This window comes from Corvus brachyrhynchos, unplaced genomic scaffold (assembly GCF_000691975.1).
Source record: "Corvus brachyrhynchos isolate BGI_N302 unplaced genomic scaffold, ASM69197v1 scaffold544, whole genome shotgun sequence".
In the NCBI taxonomy this organism is placed as follows: domain Eukaryota; kingdom Metazoa; phylum Chordata; class Aves; order Passeriformes; family Corvidae; genus Corvus; species Corvus brachyrhynchos.
In genome coordinates, this window is record NW_008238325.1 from 2,739,983 (window position 1) to 2,753,050 (window position 13,068).

At 47.5% G+C, this 13,068-nt stretch overlaps 1 protein-coding gene across 1 annotated transcript in view; it reads left to right on the forward strand.

The window, feature by feature from the left end:
• Positions 1-13,068, forward strand: part of PLCH1 (phospholipase C eta 1) — a gene marked incomplete at its 3' end in the record, with an annotated part of 46,598 nt that extends 33,530 nt beyond the window's left edge. Inside the window, exons 14-25 of the mRNA XM_017734412.1 lie at positions 1,138-1,209; positions 3,795-3,889; positions 4,561-4,658; positions 5,141-5,320; positions 5,412-5,519; positions 6,029-6,153; positions 6,571-6,655; positions 7,159-7,305; positions 7,709-7,788; positions 9,032-9,091; positions 9,569-9,929; positions 11,408-13,068. Coding sequence (XP_017589901.1) covers positions 1,138-1,209; positions 3,795-3,889; positions 4,561-4,658; positions 5,141-5,320; positions 5,412-5,519; positions 6,029-6,153; positions 6,571-6,655; positions 7,159-7,305; positions 7,709-7,788; positions 9,032-9,091; positions 9,569-9,929; positions 11,408-13,068 — 3,072 coding nt within the window. The remainder of the gene's footprint in view (positions 1-1,137; positions 1,210-3,794; positions 3,890-4,560; positions 4,659-5,140; positions 5,321-5,411; positions 5,520-6,028; positions 6,154-6,570; positions 6,656-7,158; positions 7,306-7,708; positions 7,789-9,031; positions 9,092-9,568; positions 9,930-11,407) is intronic.

Here is a 13,068-nt window from a genome sequence, read left to right on the forward strand (position 1 = left end):
TCCCTGCTGTGACCCATGTGAAGGTTGTTTTTTCCAAGGGTCTCAAAGAAATTCAGAGCTGAATGACTAGGGATAATGAGTTAAAACAACTGGAAGATTAGTTTATAGCAGTGTTGAACTAGATGGGAAAAAACCAGCTGGTTAAACATCATGCTGCTTTGGTGCTTGTGTGGCTCATGAGCTGCCTTTGAGTAGTGCTGTCACAGAGCTCTTTTCTGGGAGTTACTGTGTAATTGATGGACCAGAAAGGGAGCAGTTGGGATATTTTCCTATTTTTTTACTGGTCATTTATATTCCTTCTTTACTGATCTGCCTTTGATTTTCCCAAAGAATTGCTATTAAATGAAATAAAAATCTGCTAAAGATTCTTTCTACATGTTACAGAGACTTCCAGCCTGAGCTCTGAGCAAATCTCTGAACACAGGTTATTGATTTTGCTGGGCCCCCAGTGCCCTCACTGTCATGAAAGCCCAGAGTGACTCCAGCTCAGCACTGAACAGGGAGTAGCTGGAGTTCATAGCACTGAAGTACTCACCCAGCTGAAATGCTAGGGGAATATTCTTCAGTTTTGTTTTGCTCTTCAGAAGATGAAGAGCTGTGTGTTCCTGACAGAAGAAGCGAGATGCTGCCAGGAATTATCCAGCTGATGTCTAGGGGCATGGCTGGCAATGTGAAACTCAGCCTGCAGGCTGCCTATGAAAAGTCCACATTTATCTGCTAGGAGATTCTTTTTCCTCTCCCCTTTTCCTTTGTGGCTGCTTTCAAGAGCACTCAGACGTCTTGGTTTGTTGTTTCTTGCCTGGTTTTGCTAGACTGCTTTTTCTACATGGTTTGTTGTTGTCTTGAGTACTAATGTTAATATTTTTCTTTACAGTTAGAGGATTCTAAACAAGTAAGTAGACAAAGAAATTAGAAAAGTCCTGCAATGAGATTTTGGATTTCAATTTGTGTGCACAGATCAGACTTTAACTCACTTTGTCTCATTTGCAATAACTGTACTTTCATGATAGTGAACATGGGTGACGCACAAGAACTTGTATGAGGTTGAAATTCTGTCTTTTAGAGACTGTAGCAGACTCTTTAAAGACATTTCTGAAGGTATCTAGTTACACTTTTTATTGCACTTTCTCTGCACAGAACCTGGACACAAAAGAAGGAGGAAAAAAGTCTCACGGTCGATCATTAATGGGCAACTTTGGTAAACACAAGGTGAGTGGAATAAATGAGAGCTCAGGTTGCTGTTCTGGGACTGGCAGCATTCCAGAGACCCTGGCAGTGTTTTACTGCTCCAGACAAGCTTGGTGGGCATGGGGGCAGCGAGGAGGGAGCCTGTGTGATCACACTTGGTGTCTTAATACTGTTCAGAAGATTGAGAACCTTTAAGGATGAACAAAAACATCTCACATGACTAAAATATCACCTTTACTTGTGCTGTGGAATTGCTGATTTTCTGATCAAACTTGCAGCAGCAGAAGAGCAGCATAGACAAATGTCTTGGCATATCTTGTTTCCCACACAGCTGACGGTGTCTGCTTCAGTCAGAGCCCAGTTTTGCTGTGTCCCACCCTGGGCAGTACCATGCTGGGACTGTCCCTGCTCCCAGGGGCTGCTGTGGCCAAGTGCTGGCTCTGTGCTCCTGCTCTGTGCAGATGTGTTCTTCCCTGATCTCTTCCTGGTTTCCATGTCCTGGTTATGTTTGTGCAGCTGCTGGGGCGGGCTGCCTGCTCTGCTGCTCTTCAGTGATGTCTGCACCGACCCAGGCAGGAGCTGAGAGCTCTCATTTCACAGCTGGGCACGGAGCAGCCCCCACGAGGGACAGTGCACACGTTTCCTCCCGTTCCTATATCCTGACAAATGTGCTCCTGTCATCTGCCTGCCCTATTCCCACACTCCCACAGTGCCTTGTTGAGCCTTGGATTTACAGCCTCAGCCTGAGCTGATCCAGCTGCCAGCTTCCTTCCTCTTGGAGTCAGTGAGCGCTCTAGAGTGGGTGACTGAGCAGAGGGGCAGCTCTGCTGCCCAGTCCCTGTGCCACCAGCAGCCCCTCTGCCCCAGCCTGCCAGACCCTGCTGTTCTTGGTCTGTGCTAGCCCTGGTGAGGGCTGCAGCAAACTCTGGGATTGATAATCTGAGCAGTTTTTTATGATTAAGAGACATTCCAAAGAATTTAGTCAGCCATCAGTCCATCTGCCCTGAAGCCAGCTAGGAGCCATCAAAAATTCCCTAAGCAGACTGTATCAGACTGTATTTACACTTCAGTTCCAAGCTTACATCAGTTTGAAGTGCTGTGTTTCCTTGAGCACCTTCAGCTCAGTGCAGGTTACTCACTCAGGGTGTGGTGAGAGCTCCAAGTGCCTGTGGTCCCTGAGGGTGGGCACTGCCCACAGCACCCTGTGCTTGCTGCTGGCCTGACCAATGCTGTGGAGTGAGATGTCACAGGCAAATGTCAGCCACTGGAATCTGCTGGTTATGCCAAGGGCTGGAAAGTCTGTCAATAATTTAATTACTTCAGCTAGTTGTCCTAATGGATGTAGCAGGTTGGAAAGCCAGTTCGTTTCACCTCTGCTGAAAAAAATAAGGGTGTATACAGATTTTTTTAAAAACAATGACTGTATTGTAGGCTGAGGCAACAGGGACATCCTGTAACTGCCCCCTGATGCCTTTCCAGCTGAAGGGATGCCTGGGAAGACTGGTTACTATGGATATTTTGCAGATATAGAATGATCCACCCAACAGTATTGATATGTGACATTTTCAGCCAGCTCTTGTGCCAAATGAATAACCTCCTTAAAAACTACCAGGGGAGGGACAAAGACACTAAAACTGGCAGTTTCTGAAAGTTAACTGCATGGAACATCCTCAGTGCAGACCTTCAGACTCCAAAGTGAACCATGCAAATGATTTCCAATATAGTCAACTTCATGTCAGCACTAAACACAGCAAACTAAATTATGTTCAATACTGTGTGTGACAAGAGGAGGAAAGAAATCTGTGCTCAGTGAGCTGTATGCAAAAGGATAAGGAGCTCCTAGTTATATTAATTACCTCTTGATGAGAAGGGAATTAACTTACTCTCACTTGAAGCTGTGTTTAGTGTTACAAAAGATGTAATGCTGAAATTGGAAACTATTAAATCATAGGTGCTTATGAAAAAGGGATTTTTGAGGTTTTAATCTTTTTTATCATAGCTATTTTCTTTATACTGCAGTAATTTAGAATCATGTGAATATTTGTATGTGGCTCAAAAGGGAGTAGAAAGATGATGTTTGAGCATTTTGCCCAGACTCTGTTCACACCTTCACTAAAGAATATGTTTAACTTTCTAAACTGGGGGGAAGCACAGGTGGGCAGAAGCAGTGCTCTGTGCATTTAGACCCTGCTGTGTGTTGCTGTTTGTTAAATACGACACAACCACTGGGATTTCAGAAGGAGCAGTGCCCTGGAGCCAGGGAGCAGCATTGTCCTCTCGTGTTGGGAGGGAGCAGGGCAGGCACAAAGCACACAGTGGCCTGTGCTGGACAGACCCTTGGCAGAAATAACGCTGTGAGGCCTGGCTGGGTTGGCCAGCACACAGAGCTGCTCGTGCTGCAGCCTGGGTCCCTGCTGTGGGGTGGAGTGGTGCTCTGTGCTGGCTTTCCTTCTCCACAGCAGGGAAACTTCTGCTGGCCTAGCCCCAGGGGTCAGTTTTGTCCCTGGAGCTGCAAACCCAGCTTGCCCTCCTGCCCAGCAGCAACCATGGGAAGGGGGTGTCTGGAGCCCTGACTGACGCAGCCGTGCTTGGCTCTTTCCCCACAGAGAGCTGCAAAGGCAGCAGCCAAAGCCCACGGTGCCTCGGACGACGAGGACAGCCAGCAGCACCCTCCTGGGAAGGAGCCAGGGCAGCCCCACAGGTGAGCTGGGAACCTTCAGGTAAAGCCACGGGCTGCTCTCTGCCATCGGCGTGTGAGGCTGTGCCAGAGCAGGTCACGTGTGTCACATGTGTCGTGCGTGTCACACATGATGTGTCTCACACGTGACACAGCTGTCGGGGTGGGTTTGCTGTGAGCCCCATGTTTTGGCTGTGTCACCTGTCACAGGCTGCAAGCAGCAATTGCCCTGGAACTGCAGAGAAGTGACAGTAACTGCTCATGGAAAGATGCCAGGCCCCATTTCACCCGCTGCAAACAGTGCTCAGAGCAAACTGTGCAGGTTAAAGAAGGTGTATCACAGCCCAGGCAACCTTATTGCATCTGAGAATGGAAAGAAAAAGCAATCAAAAAACTGCCACTGAGAATGCGTCTGCTGTCACTGAAATGCTCCTTGGTTTTGTCTAGAACAGCCATGGTGCAGCTAATTCATTATGTTTTAAATGAAACTTTTTGTTTGTGTGGATGGGCTGTGGAGGTAGAGGAGAGCTGTCATCCCAGAACTCTCAGAGGTTTGTCACATGTGGTTCCCTGCTCACAATTGTTCACTTCCTTGTTTGAAAGAACAGAAAGGGGGATTGAGAACAACAGAAAGGTGGATTGAAATATGCCTTCAATAGTGCAAGTGCCTGGTTTTGTTTGGTTGAACCCTGCAGGCTGGCCCGCCGCAGGAAGACGGTGAAGCTGTGCCGGGCCCTGTCTGACCTGGTGGTGTACACCAACTCCGTGGCAGCCCAGGACATCGTGGATGACGGTACGGGGCTGCCACATCCCTTGTCACTCGTGAGAGAGGACGGGGCAGAGTGCTGCTGTTGCTGTGGCACGAGGGCAAAGCCAGGGCCCAGTGGGGCACTCCCTCCCCAGCAGTGACTCTCCTGCCCCCACTGCCAGCAGAGGATTTCGCTGTAGGTTCCCCAGAGCCATCACTAGGGGTCTGCAGGAGGAAAGGCCCCAGCAGGCGCTCTTGAGCTTGGGCTCTTTAGCTGGAGCTCTTGCTTGCCTTTCCTTTCAAACCTGCAAACTTGAGGGGAGAGCAACAGACCCTCCTGGAAGCGGGAGCTGGTGCCCTTCAGTTACCCAAGGTACATGATTTGTGTAAGACAAGACAATCTATCCTTGTAACGCTGGACAAAATCTCACGTTGCCCTCAATTAGTCCCCAGGTGATGAGGTGTGGGCTCAGGCCCCGTGCCCTGGGATTGTTTGTCACCTGTGTGTCCATTGTACCATGGCACAGGCTCCACAGGGAACGTGCTGTCGTTCAGTGAGACCAGAGCCCACCAGGCTGTGCAGCAGAAGGCTGAGCAGTTCATGCTTTACAACCAGAGGCAGCTGACCAGGGTCTACCCCTCAGCCTATCGGATCGACTCCAGCAACTTCAACCCTGTTCCTTACTGGAATGTGGGCTGCCAGTTAGGTAGGAGTTGCATGAAAGACTTCCTTCCCTTTTGGTGCGTGTGTGCAAGTAACACTGTCTTCATTAATGCCACCTGGCTTCTCTCTTTCAGTGGCCCTAAACTACCAGTCTGAGGGACGTGTGATGCAGTTAAATGAAGCAAAATTCAGGGTAAATGGCAACTGTGGTTATGTCCTCAAACCTCAGCAGATGTGCAAAGGTAAGGTTCCAGTGTAGTTATCACTGTAAATGTCAGGCCTTTCACAAAGTGTCCTTCACAGTGAAGGCACAAGGAAGGAAAATGCAAACAAATACAGAATCTTCCATATTTCCATGCACTCATAGCTCTTAGACTTGTACTAGTGTGCAATCCCTTACTGTTATCATATGTATATATGTATATTTTGAGGTCTTTGTCTTACTAACGTGTTGAAAAGAAGTAAAAAGGGTCCTAGGATGACCAGCTGCAAGAAAGTAGAAAAAGCTCTGCAGTGGCCCAGGAGCAAGGCCATCCAGGGCTTGGTCCAGCTCTGTCTTGGAATCACATAAACAAGGGCTGCTCAGCTCAGAAAAGGTTGTAAGAAAGAGAATGAGAATTTTAAAATTACTGAACAGCTGCTCCATACTCATAGTTTCTTATTTCTGACTGAATTTGTCTGTGTTTGTCTTGGGGGTGATAATTATTGTCCATGTCTTTTTCCTTACACTCTCATTCTTGCCATCTTTTAGGCACATTCAACCCCTACTCTGCTGATCCACTTCCTGCCAGTCCTAAGAAGCAGCTTATTCTGAAGATCATCAGTGGGCAGCAGCTCCCCAAGCCTCCTGACTCAATGCTGGGGGACAGAGGAGAGGTGAGATGCTCTGGTCCCAGCAGATGCTTCCACGGGAGCTCCTGGAGTGATACCTTCTCCTTACTCAAATATACCAGTGCATTTCAGATATTGTCAAGCTTTTGGTCACTAAATACTACATTTCCCCCAGCCTGTATCCTACTCATGATGTTTAAGAACTGATTTGTTTTGTATTTTAAAAGGTGACTTTTATGAAAATTAGTCACAGCTGTCCATAGCTCTTGATACAAACAGTACATCAACATGGACTTCATGGAACCAATTCCCATGATAGTGCTGCCTGAAAATTCATGTCAATCAAAGGGGTTTGAATTCTCATATGAATTTAAATCAACTCTCTCCATTATTTTTTTTTTTAAATTCACCTTCATTTGTATCACTGGCTTGTTTTTAAAATACTGTGCTTTTGAAAAACAGATAATAGATCCCTTTGTTGAGGTGGAGATTATTGGGTTACCTGTTGACTGCTGTAAAGATCAGACCAGGGTGGTGGACGACAATGGTAAGATAATCTAAGTGATTTCTTTGAGTAAAATATGAAATTATTATAAATTATTCAGTGTCTGTTACTGTTTTCTAAATTGCAAAGCATCTTATCTGATGAAATCAAATGATTGTATTTTAACAAATTATTGCTGCTTCCCAGACAGAATTTCTGGTGTGGGGAGACAAAAAAGTTAGAGGTGAAGGGTGGGAGTTGTTCCCCACATTGTCTTTTAACTGAATTGTTCTTAAATCTCCTTTGTGCAGAAGTTCCAAATCTATCTATGTCTGTATCTGTATCTATCTCAGTGCCTCCAAGCAGCAGCTTGCCTTGGGTATCCCTGCTGGCTCCCAGGCTGACCCATTTTGTTTTTAAAGCAGTCCTAGGGGCAGATGTGTCACATTTAGTGACTGACATGATGGAATTTTCATTGCTGCTGCTTGTGTCCTGTGCCTCTTGGGAACTGAGGCAAGCACTCGCCATGGACTTGTTTCCCAAAGTGTGTCCTGTTTGCCTGGCAGGGTTCAATCCTGTTTGGGAGGAGACCCTCACCTTCACCATCCACATGCCCGAAATCGCCCTGGTGCGGTTCCTGGTTTGGGACCACGATCCCATCGGGAGAGACTTTGTGGGGCAGAGAACTGTGGCCTTCAGCAGCCTTGTGCCTGGTGAGTCCCCCTGTTCTCCTGGGCATGGAAATCCACCTTCAGACCCAAGGAGGATGTTACCAGCACAAGATGATAGATTTTATAAATGTTTATCTCTGTGACTTGATGTGAAGCTTGGACAACTCTTAAGCTCTCTTAGGGTGCTTCATGCACCATTCCTCAAAGGAGTTTGGTTGTCTGTGCTTTTGGAAATTACTGCTGGTGTTTTTTATAACTTGGATGCAATTTATAATGAGGGATTGGAAAACCTGTGGGAACACCAGAGAAGTTTACTAAAGGCACAAGGTGGCTTCCTGTGTATACATCACTTTTATAGGCAGTCACTGCTAGCTGGGCATAAAATGCAAACTGCTGGTTCTTGGTGGTGGTTTGTGTGGAAATATTTCTATTTCTGTTTCCCCAGGCTATCGCCACGTGTATTTAGAGGGGCTGACAGAAGCTTCCATATTTGTTCATATAATCATTAATGAGACCTATGGGAAGGTAGGTACAGATGGAAATTTACATCTTCCTTCTGATAAAAATGGATTTGAAGGTACCCCAGACCCTCTCAGGATTTTTGTTGGAGTGCCCAGGAGGCTCAGAGTGTGTGTGGGGGTTACACCACACCATGACTCCACTCTTGGTGTGCACATACTTACAGATGTTCTCACTGTTAGCACCAAACAATTATCTTGTCTAGGTACAGGAGGTACATTTCTTTAGTGTGCTAAACTGGTCTTATTTTGGAAGTAGATCTTGAGAACTGTAACTGCACCAGAACATGGCATTTGACAAGCTATTTTTAGCAGCTAATTTAATTAATTTAAATAAACGTAATTTAATTTTAGGTTCAAGTGCATGAATTTTGGTTTTCTGCAAGTTTGCTAATTTTAGAATGTTTTTAAAGTGAAAGTGAAAGCACAGTGCTTTTTCTGTGTTTTCAGCTGCCTCCCTTAGCTGTTTCCATTTGGAGAAAAGCAGCACAAAGAAATTAAGGCCATGTTCAGCAGAATGCTAAAGTAAAATAGCACTTTTGCAGTGATTTAAGAAATGAAGATAAACACAAAAATCCACAAAAACCTGACCTTTGTGAGGTTTGAGATTGCAGAAGACATTCAGCCCTCAGTCTTTGTGCCTTCTGAGAGGATGCAGAGAATGTCATGACAAACATGAACACAAAGCTGTGCAGCACCCACAGCAAGCTCAGGGGAACAGGGAGAGAACAGCAGAGAGAAGGGCCCAGGACTGAGGTTTGCTCTTGTCCAGATCTTCTCCCAGCTCCACTTCCTTTCTCCTCCCTGATCCCATCAGATCACTGGATGGGATCACATGTATTGATATGTGCACCTCTGTGAAATCACATCCCTTGGGGAGGGTTTGCAGGTGCCCGTTTGGCTGCTGCTCTTGTAAGAACAAATATGCTCAAGAAAACCAGTAGAGAGTAACTTTAGAGGAGAGGCAAGAGGAGCAGGAGGGGACACCCACTGGGATTTGGTCTCTGTCACTGGGTCTGTTCACCTGATGCTGCTCTGAATGAATGATGGGCTGCACTGTTGTTTCTAATTGGCTGAGTTTGCATCCGTGAGGGAGATCTGGGGGACGCTTACGTTAAACTAATCAATAGTTTGAAATGCTTTGCTGTAGAGTGGTTCTATTTACAGCTGATGCACTGTTACTTTATTTGCTTGTGCGGCAGTCTTGAAAACATGAGCCAAACGGATTTGCATTTCTTTTTGCCTTTCAGTGGAGCCCTTTAATCCTCAATCCCAGTTACACAATAATGCACTTTCTAGGAGCCACAAAGGTAGAGCTCATGAGCATGCACTTTGCACTTGCTGGGCACAGACTTTCCAGTCGTTCCCAGTCGCATGATCTGCAACTGCCAAACTTACACCACTCTCCATGCAGGCTCTGAAACATCTGAATATTGCTTTGATGAAAGCCATGCATATAAACCTCCACGTTAATGTGCAGCCTGTCACTGCACACACTTCCTAGAGCCTTGTCAGCTCCCATTAGGAGACTGAGCAAAGCCCTCTTGTAACTGTGCCAGGCTGCCATCCTAATGAGGAGAAAGCCAGGCATGCATGAATCCGTGGAGACCTGTGCTGGGAGCTCCTTGGTCAGAGTAGATGTGAGTGGCTTGGTGTGAATTTTTGCTTTGCTGCATTTTGAACTTTGTCATCATCACTCATAAGCACTGTGAGAGCAGCTCTGTGCCTCGTGCTCCCTGTGAGTGAGTGTGAGCTCAGCCCAGACCGTGGTGGTGTTGTCCTTGCAGAGCAAGCAGCTGATCGGGCTCCGAGGGCTGTTCTCCAAGGCGCCCAAGGCGGGCGCGGCCGAGGCCAGCGGGCACCACGTGCGGAAACGCTCCATCGGCGAGCGCATCCTGCGGCGCACGGCCAGTGCCCCGGCCAAGGGCAGGAAGAAGAGCAAGATGGGCTTCCTGGAAGCTGCTGAGATGAAGGACAGCACCTCCGAGCCAACAGACCTGAAGGACAAGGAAGGGGTGGTCCGGCGGCCGAACCGGAGTTGGCAGGCGCGTCCTGCGTCCATGCCTGTGGACAGATTCCTCATGGTAGAGCTGCCCTGCCCAGCAGAGGACACTGCCCAGGAGGCCAAGGCAGAGGAAAACACATCTGGTAAGAGGCTTCCAAAATTACTTTTGGTGTAGCAAGTTGAAATAGTGTGTTCAAAAGGATTAGTGCTGCAGCCTCTGTGCAAGTAGTTTTATTCAACTCAAGGAAGAGTCAGTGGGCTAAATCACATCTCTTTAATATTTGGTCAGCTCCTTACATAGGTGACACCTGGAAAGGTGTCTACTCTGCAAACCAGGCACATGAATTAGATGTGAAGATGATACAGCTCAGCCGTTCATCACAGCAGCTGTGACAGTTTCCTGCGTGTTTCTTCCCAAGGGTGATACAGACAAGGAAGCTTACACACTTCCAGCAAAGGAACCCTTTGCCCAAAGCACAGGCCCTGGGAGGCGATCTAAAAAGCTGTCACAGGGTTGAATCCTGCCCCTTCTTAACTGTGAGAGGGGTGGATCCTGTCCCTTAGAGCCTCTGTAAGGCTTTGTTCATACCCTATGGAAGACGCTGTCCCAAAGAGATCTCTCTTCCTAAAATGCTCTGGCTGAACATGTCTCTGCTGCTGCGCAATTATGCCAGGGGGACAGGGTGCTGTCTGTTTTCTCCTCCATTCTTTATAGAAAAAAATAAATCTGCAAATCAAGGAAATGTGCATCTCTTCCACCCTTCTCTTGGAGCACTGGAAAGCCTGGGAACTGTCCAGATTTTGGAGATGGGCATTTAATGCCATGTTCATTAGCAGCAGTTCCTACTCCACTAAGGGGTTCAGTCGCTGCCAGTGAATGGTCGGGGCTCCCCTTGCTTCTTTCAAGAGTACCTGATTTCTAGCAAGCATTAAAACCAGTATCTGTTATGCCAAGTTTATTTCTTTAGTCCTTGTTTAATTAAATCTCCAAGGGAGTGAGTCACAGAGCTCAGATCTGGCATAGAAAGACAAGAGGATTTGGTGGAGAAAACATCCAATATGTATATTTTGAGGAATTCAAACCCTTGCCCTTGTGAATGCTGCTTGCTGGTAGAAGATGCAAATGAAATCCTTGTATTGTTACACTTTGCAGTAACCACATGTGTAAAGCAGTCTGGAGTCCATCTACTCGATGCTTTTGACTCAGCTTGAAGCATGCATCTTGTTTCCAAGTGTTGTGTGTTTTAACAGAGCTGTTTTGTTCTGTCTTTATTGCCACGCTTCTTTATAGTACAAATGTGACTAGGAACACAGCTGAAGGTAATGCCACGTGCAAGCTATGATGTGGTACCTCATTAACATTACTTACAACAAATATTACATCACCTGCTTGATGTAATAGACATTCCAAGGAAGTTTCAATGAAGTGCCTGCAGTTGTATTTTTCCATTTATTCATATCACTCAGATAATTTGTACTAAACCTGCACAACCCCATGATTAAGTTCTGTCACAACTGTACCTAATTTTGCGTTCTCCATTTGTCTGTCTAAGGACAAAATAGCTGTTGATAGACAGAGCAGAGTCTTGTATGCCACTAATATGTTCCTCATTTAATTTAGCCAACAGTGATGACAATACAAATGGGAAGGAAACGAGCTTGAAAGAATTGGTTCTTCCATGTTCGGCGCAAAAGGCAAATGCTTTAAATTTAGCATCTCAGTTCAAGAAGGAGAATGACCAGAGGGATTCTACAGCTGACTCTTTAGTACCACCTCCACAGGAGCAACCTGAACATTTGCTTTTTGCAAATGGCGTAGCTCAAGCAAATCACCTCATGGACTATCAGGAGAATAATCTTTCTGATGGAGCTGTCCCACTAATGCAGGACTCTGACTCGGAACTTCCCACAGAAAAATCACACCACAAAAGCAGTGCAGACAGTAAAAAGGAAGATGACACAAAAGGGTCTAAGGAAGGGAAAATCGCTCTCATGGGGACTTCTCTTTCTCAGAAAGCAGAGGTGGAGGATCACAAATACAATATGAGGAAAAGCACTGCAGCACCTCTTTCGCTGACTGATACTTCTTCTGCTGTGTGCTCTGAGGACCCTGACTGTCACCCCACAGTGGCCCTGCAGGACAGTGACATTTCTCACCTCATTGATGAAGTCTCTCTCTCGACTGAGAGCGAGCTGGACAGCGCTGTGTCTGCTCTCATTGGGCAGCTTGATGGCACAGATGACCAAACTCCCCTTCCCCCTGTCTCCAGCCCCCATGGCAGCAGCAGCCAGACCCACAGGCTGGGGGCTGCACTCCCACACGTGTTGGCTGCAGACCTGAGCAGCCCCTGTAGGCACAACTTCACTGCCACAAAATCCAGCAAATCCCCTTTATTCTCCACTCCAGATACAGCCATGTTCTCCAGCCTGGAGGATGCAGAGTATTCCACGTATGCAATTATCCACGAGGCATCTCCAGCTTCTGAATGTAACAGCCACAGGGAATTAGTGTGCAAGGAAAGATTAAATAGTCTAGAAAATAATTTGCCTGGCTCTCCTTGTTCTTCATCCCTCTCTATGCTAAACGCAAATCCCAAAAGGAACTGTGGTACAAAATCTGGACCAAGCTGGGGAGCCCCTGAGTGTGCCAGTTCTTTTGGTTCCAGCGGCCTCATCTTTGAGGAGGCACTGGGGCCCCCTGTCACTGGGGAGCACTCGGACAGCAGCAGTCTCGTAGAGGTGGATGGGGACTCCCAGGACCTCCTGGTCACTGCCTGTGAGTACAGACGGGAGGACATGAGCCAGCTGGCTTCTCCTCTGAGACTGAGGCAGAAGCAGGACCCTGGGCATGGTGGTGACAGGACCTCAGGGAGCAGCACCACTGCCGGGCTCTGTGCTGCTGCCCGGCACTGCTCCAAGAACTTCAGGACTGCCGGGAGCCAGCTCCCTTTCCCCTCGTGTGAGAACGCTGGGTTTTTGTGTCAGCAGCACTCAGAGAAGCACAAGGATGCAGTGCGTGCCCCCCAGCTCAGCTCAGCCTGCCCGCTGCTCCCGGGGGCTCTGCCGTTCCCCCCACACCCGGCCATCCAGCAGAGCAGCCCCTGCAAGTCCAAGAGTCTGGGAGACCTGACCTCGGAGGACATTTCCTGCAACTTTGAGAGTAAGTATCAGTACATCAGCAGGAGCTTCATCTCCTCAGGCCTGAGGGACAGGAAAGCGGCTGCCACGCAGGGCGTGAGGCCGCACTCGACGGACGCGCTGACGGAGCAGCTGCGGAAGCTG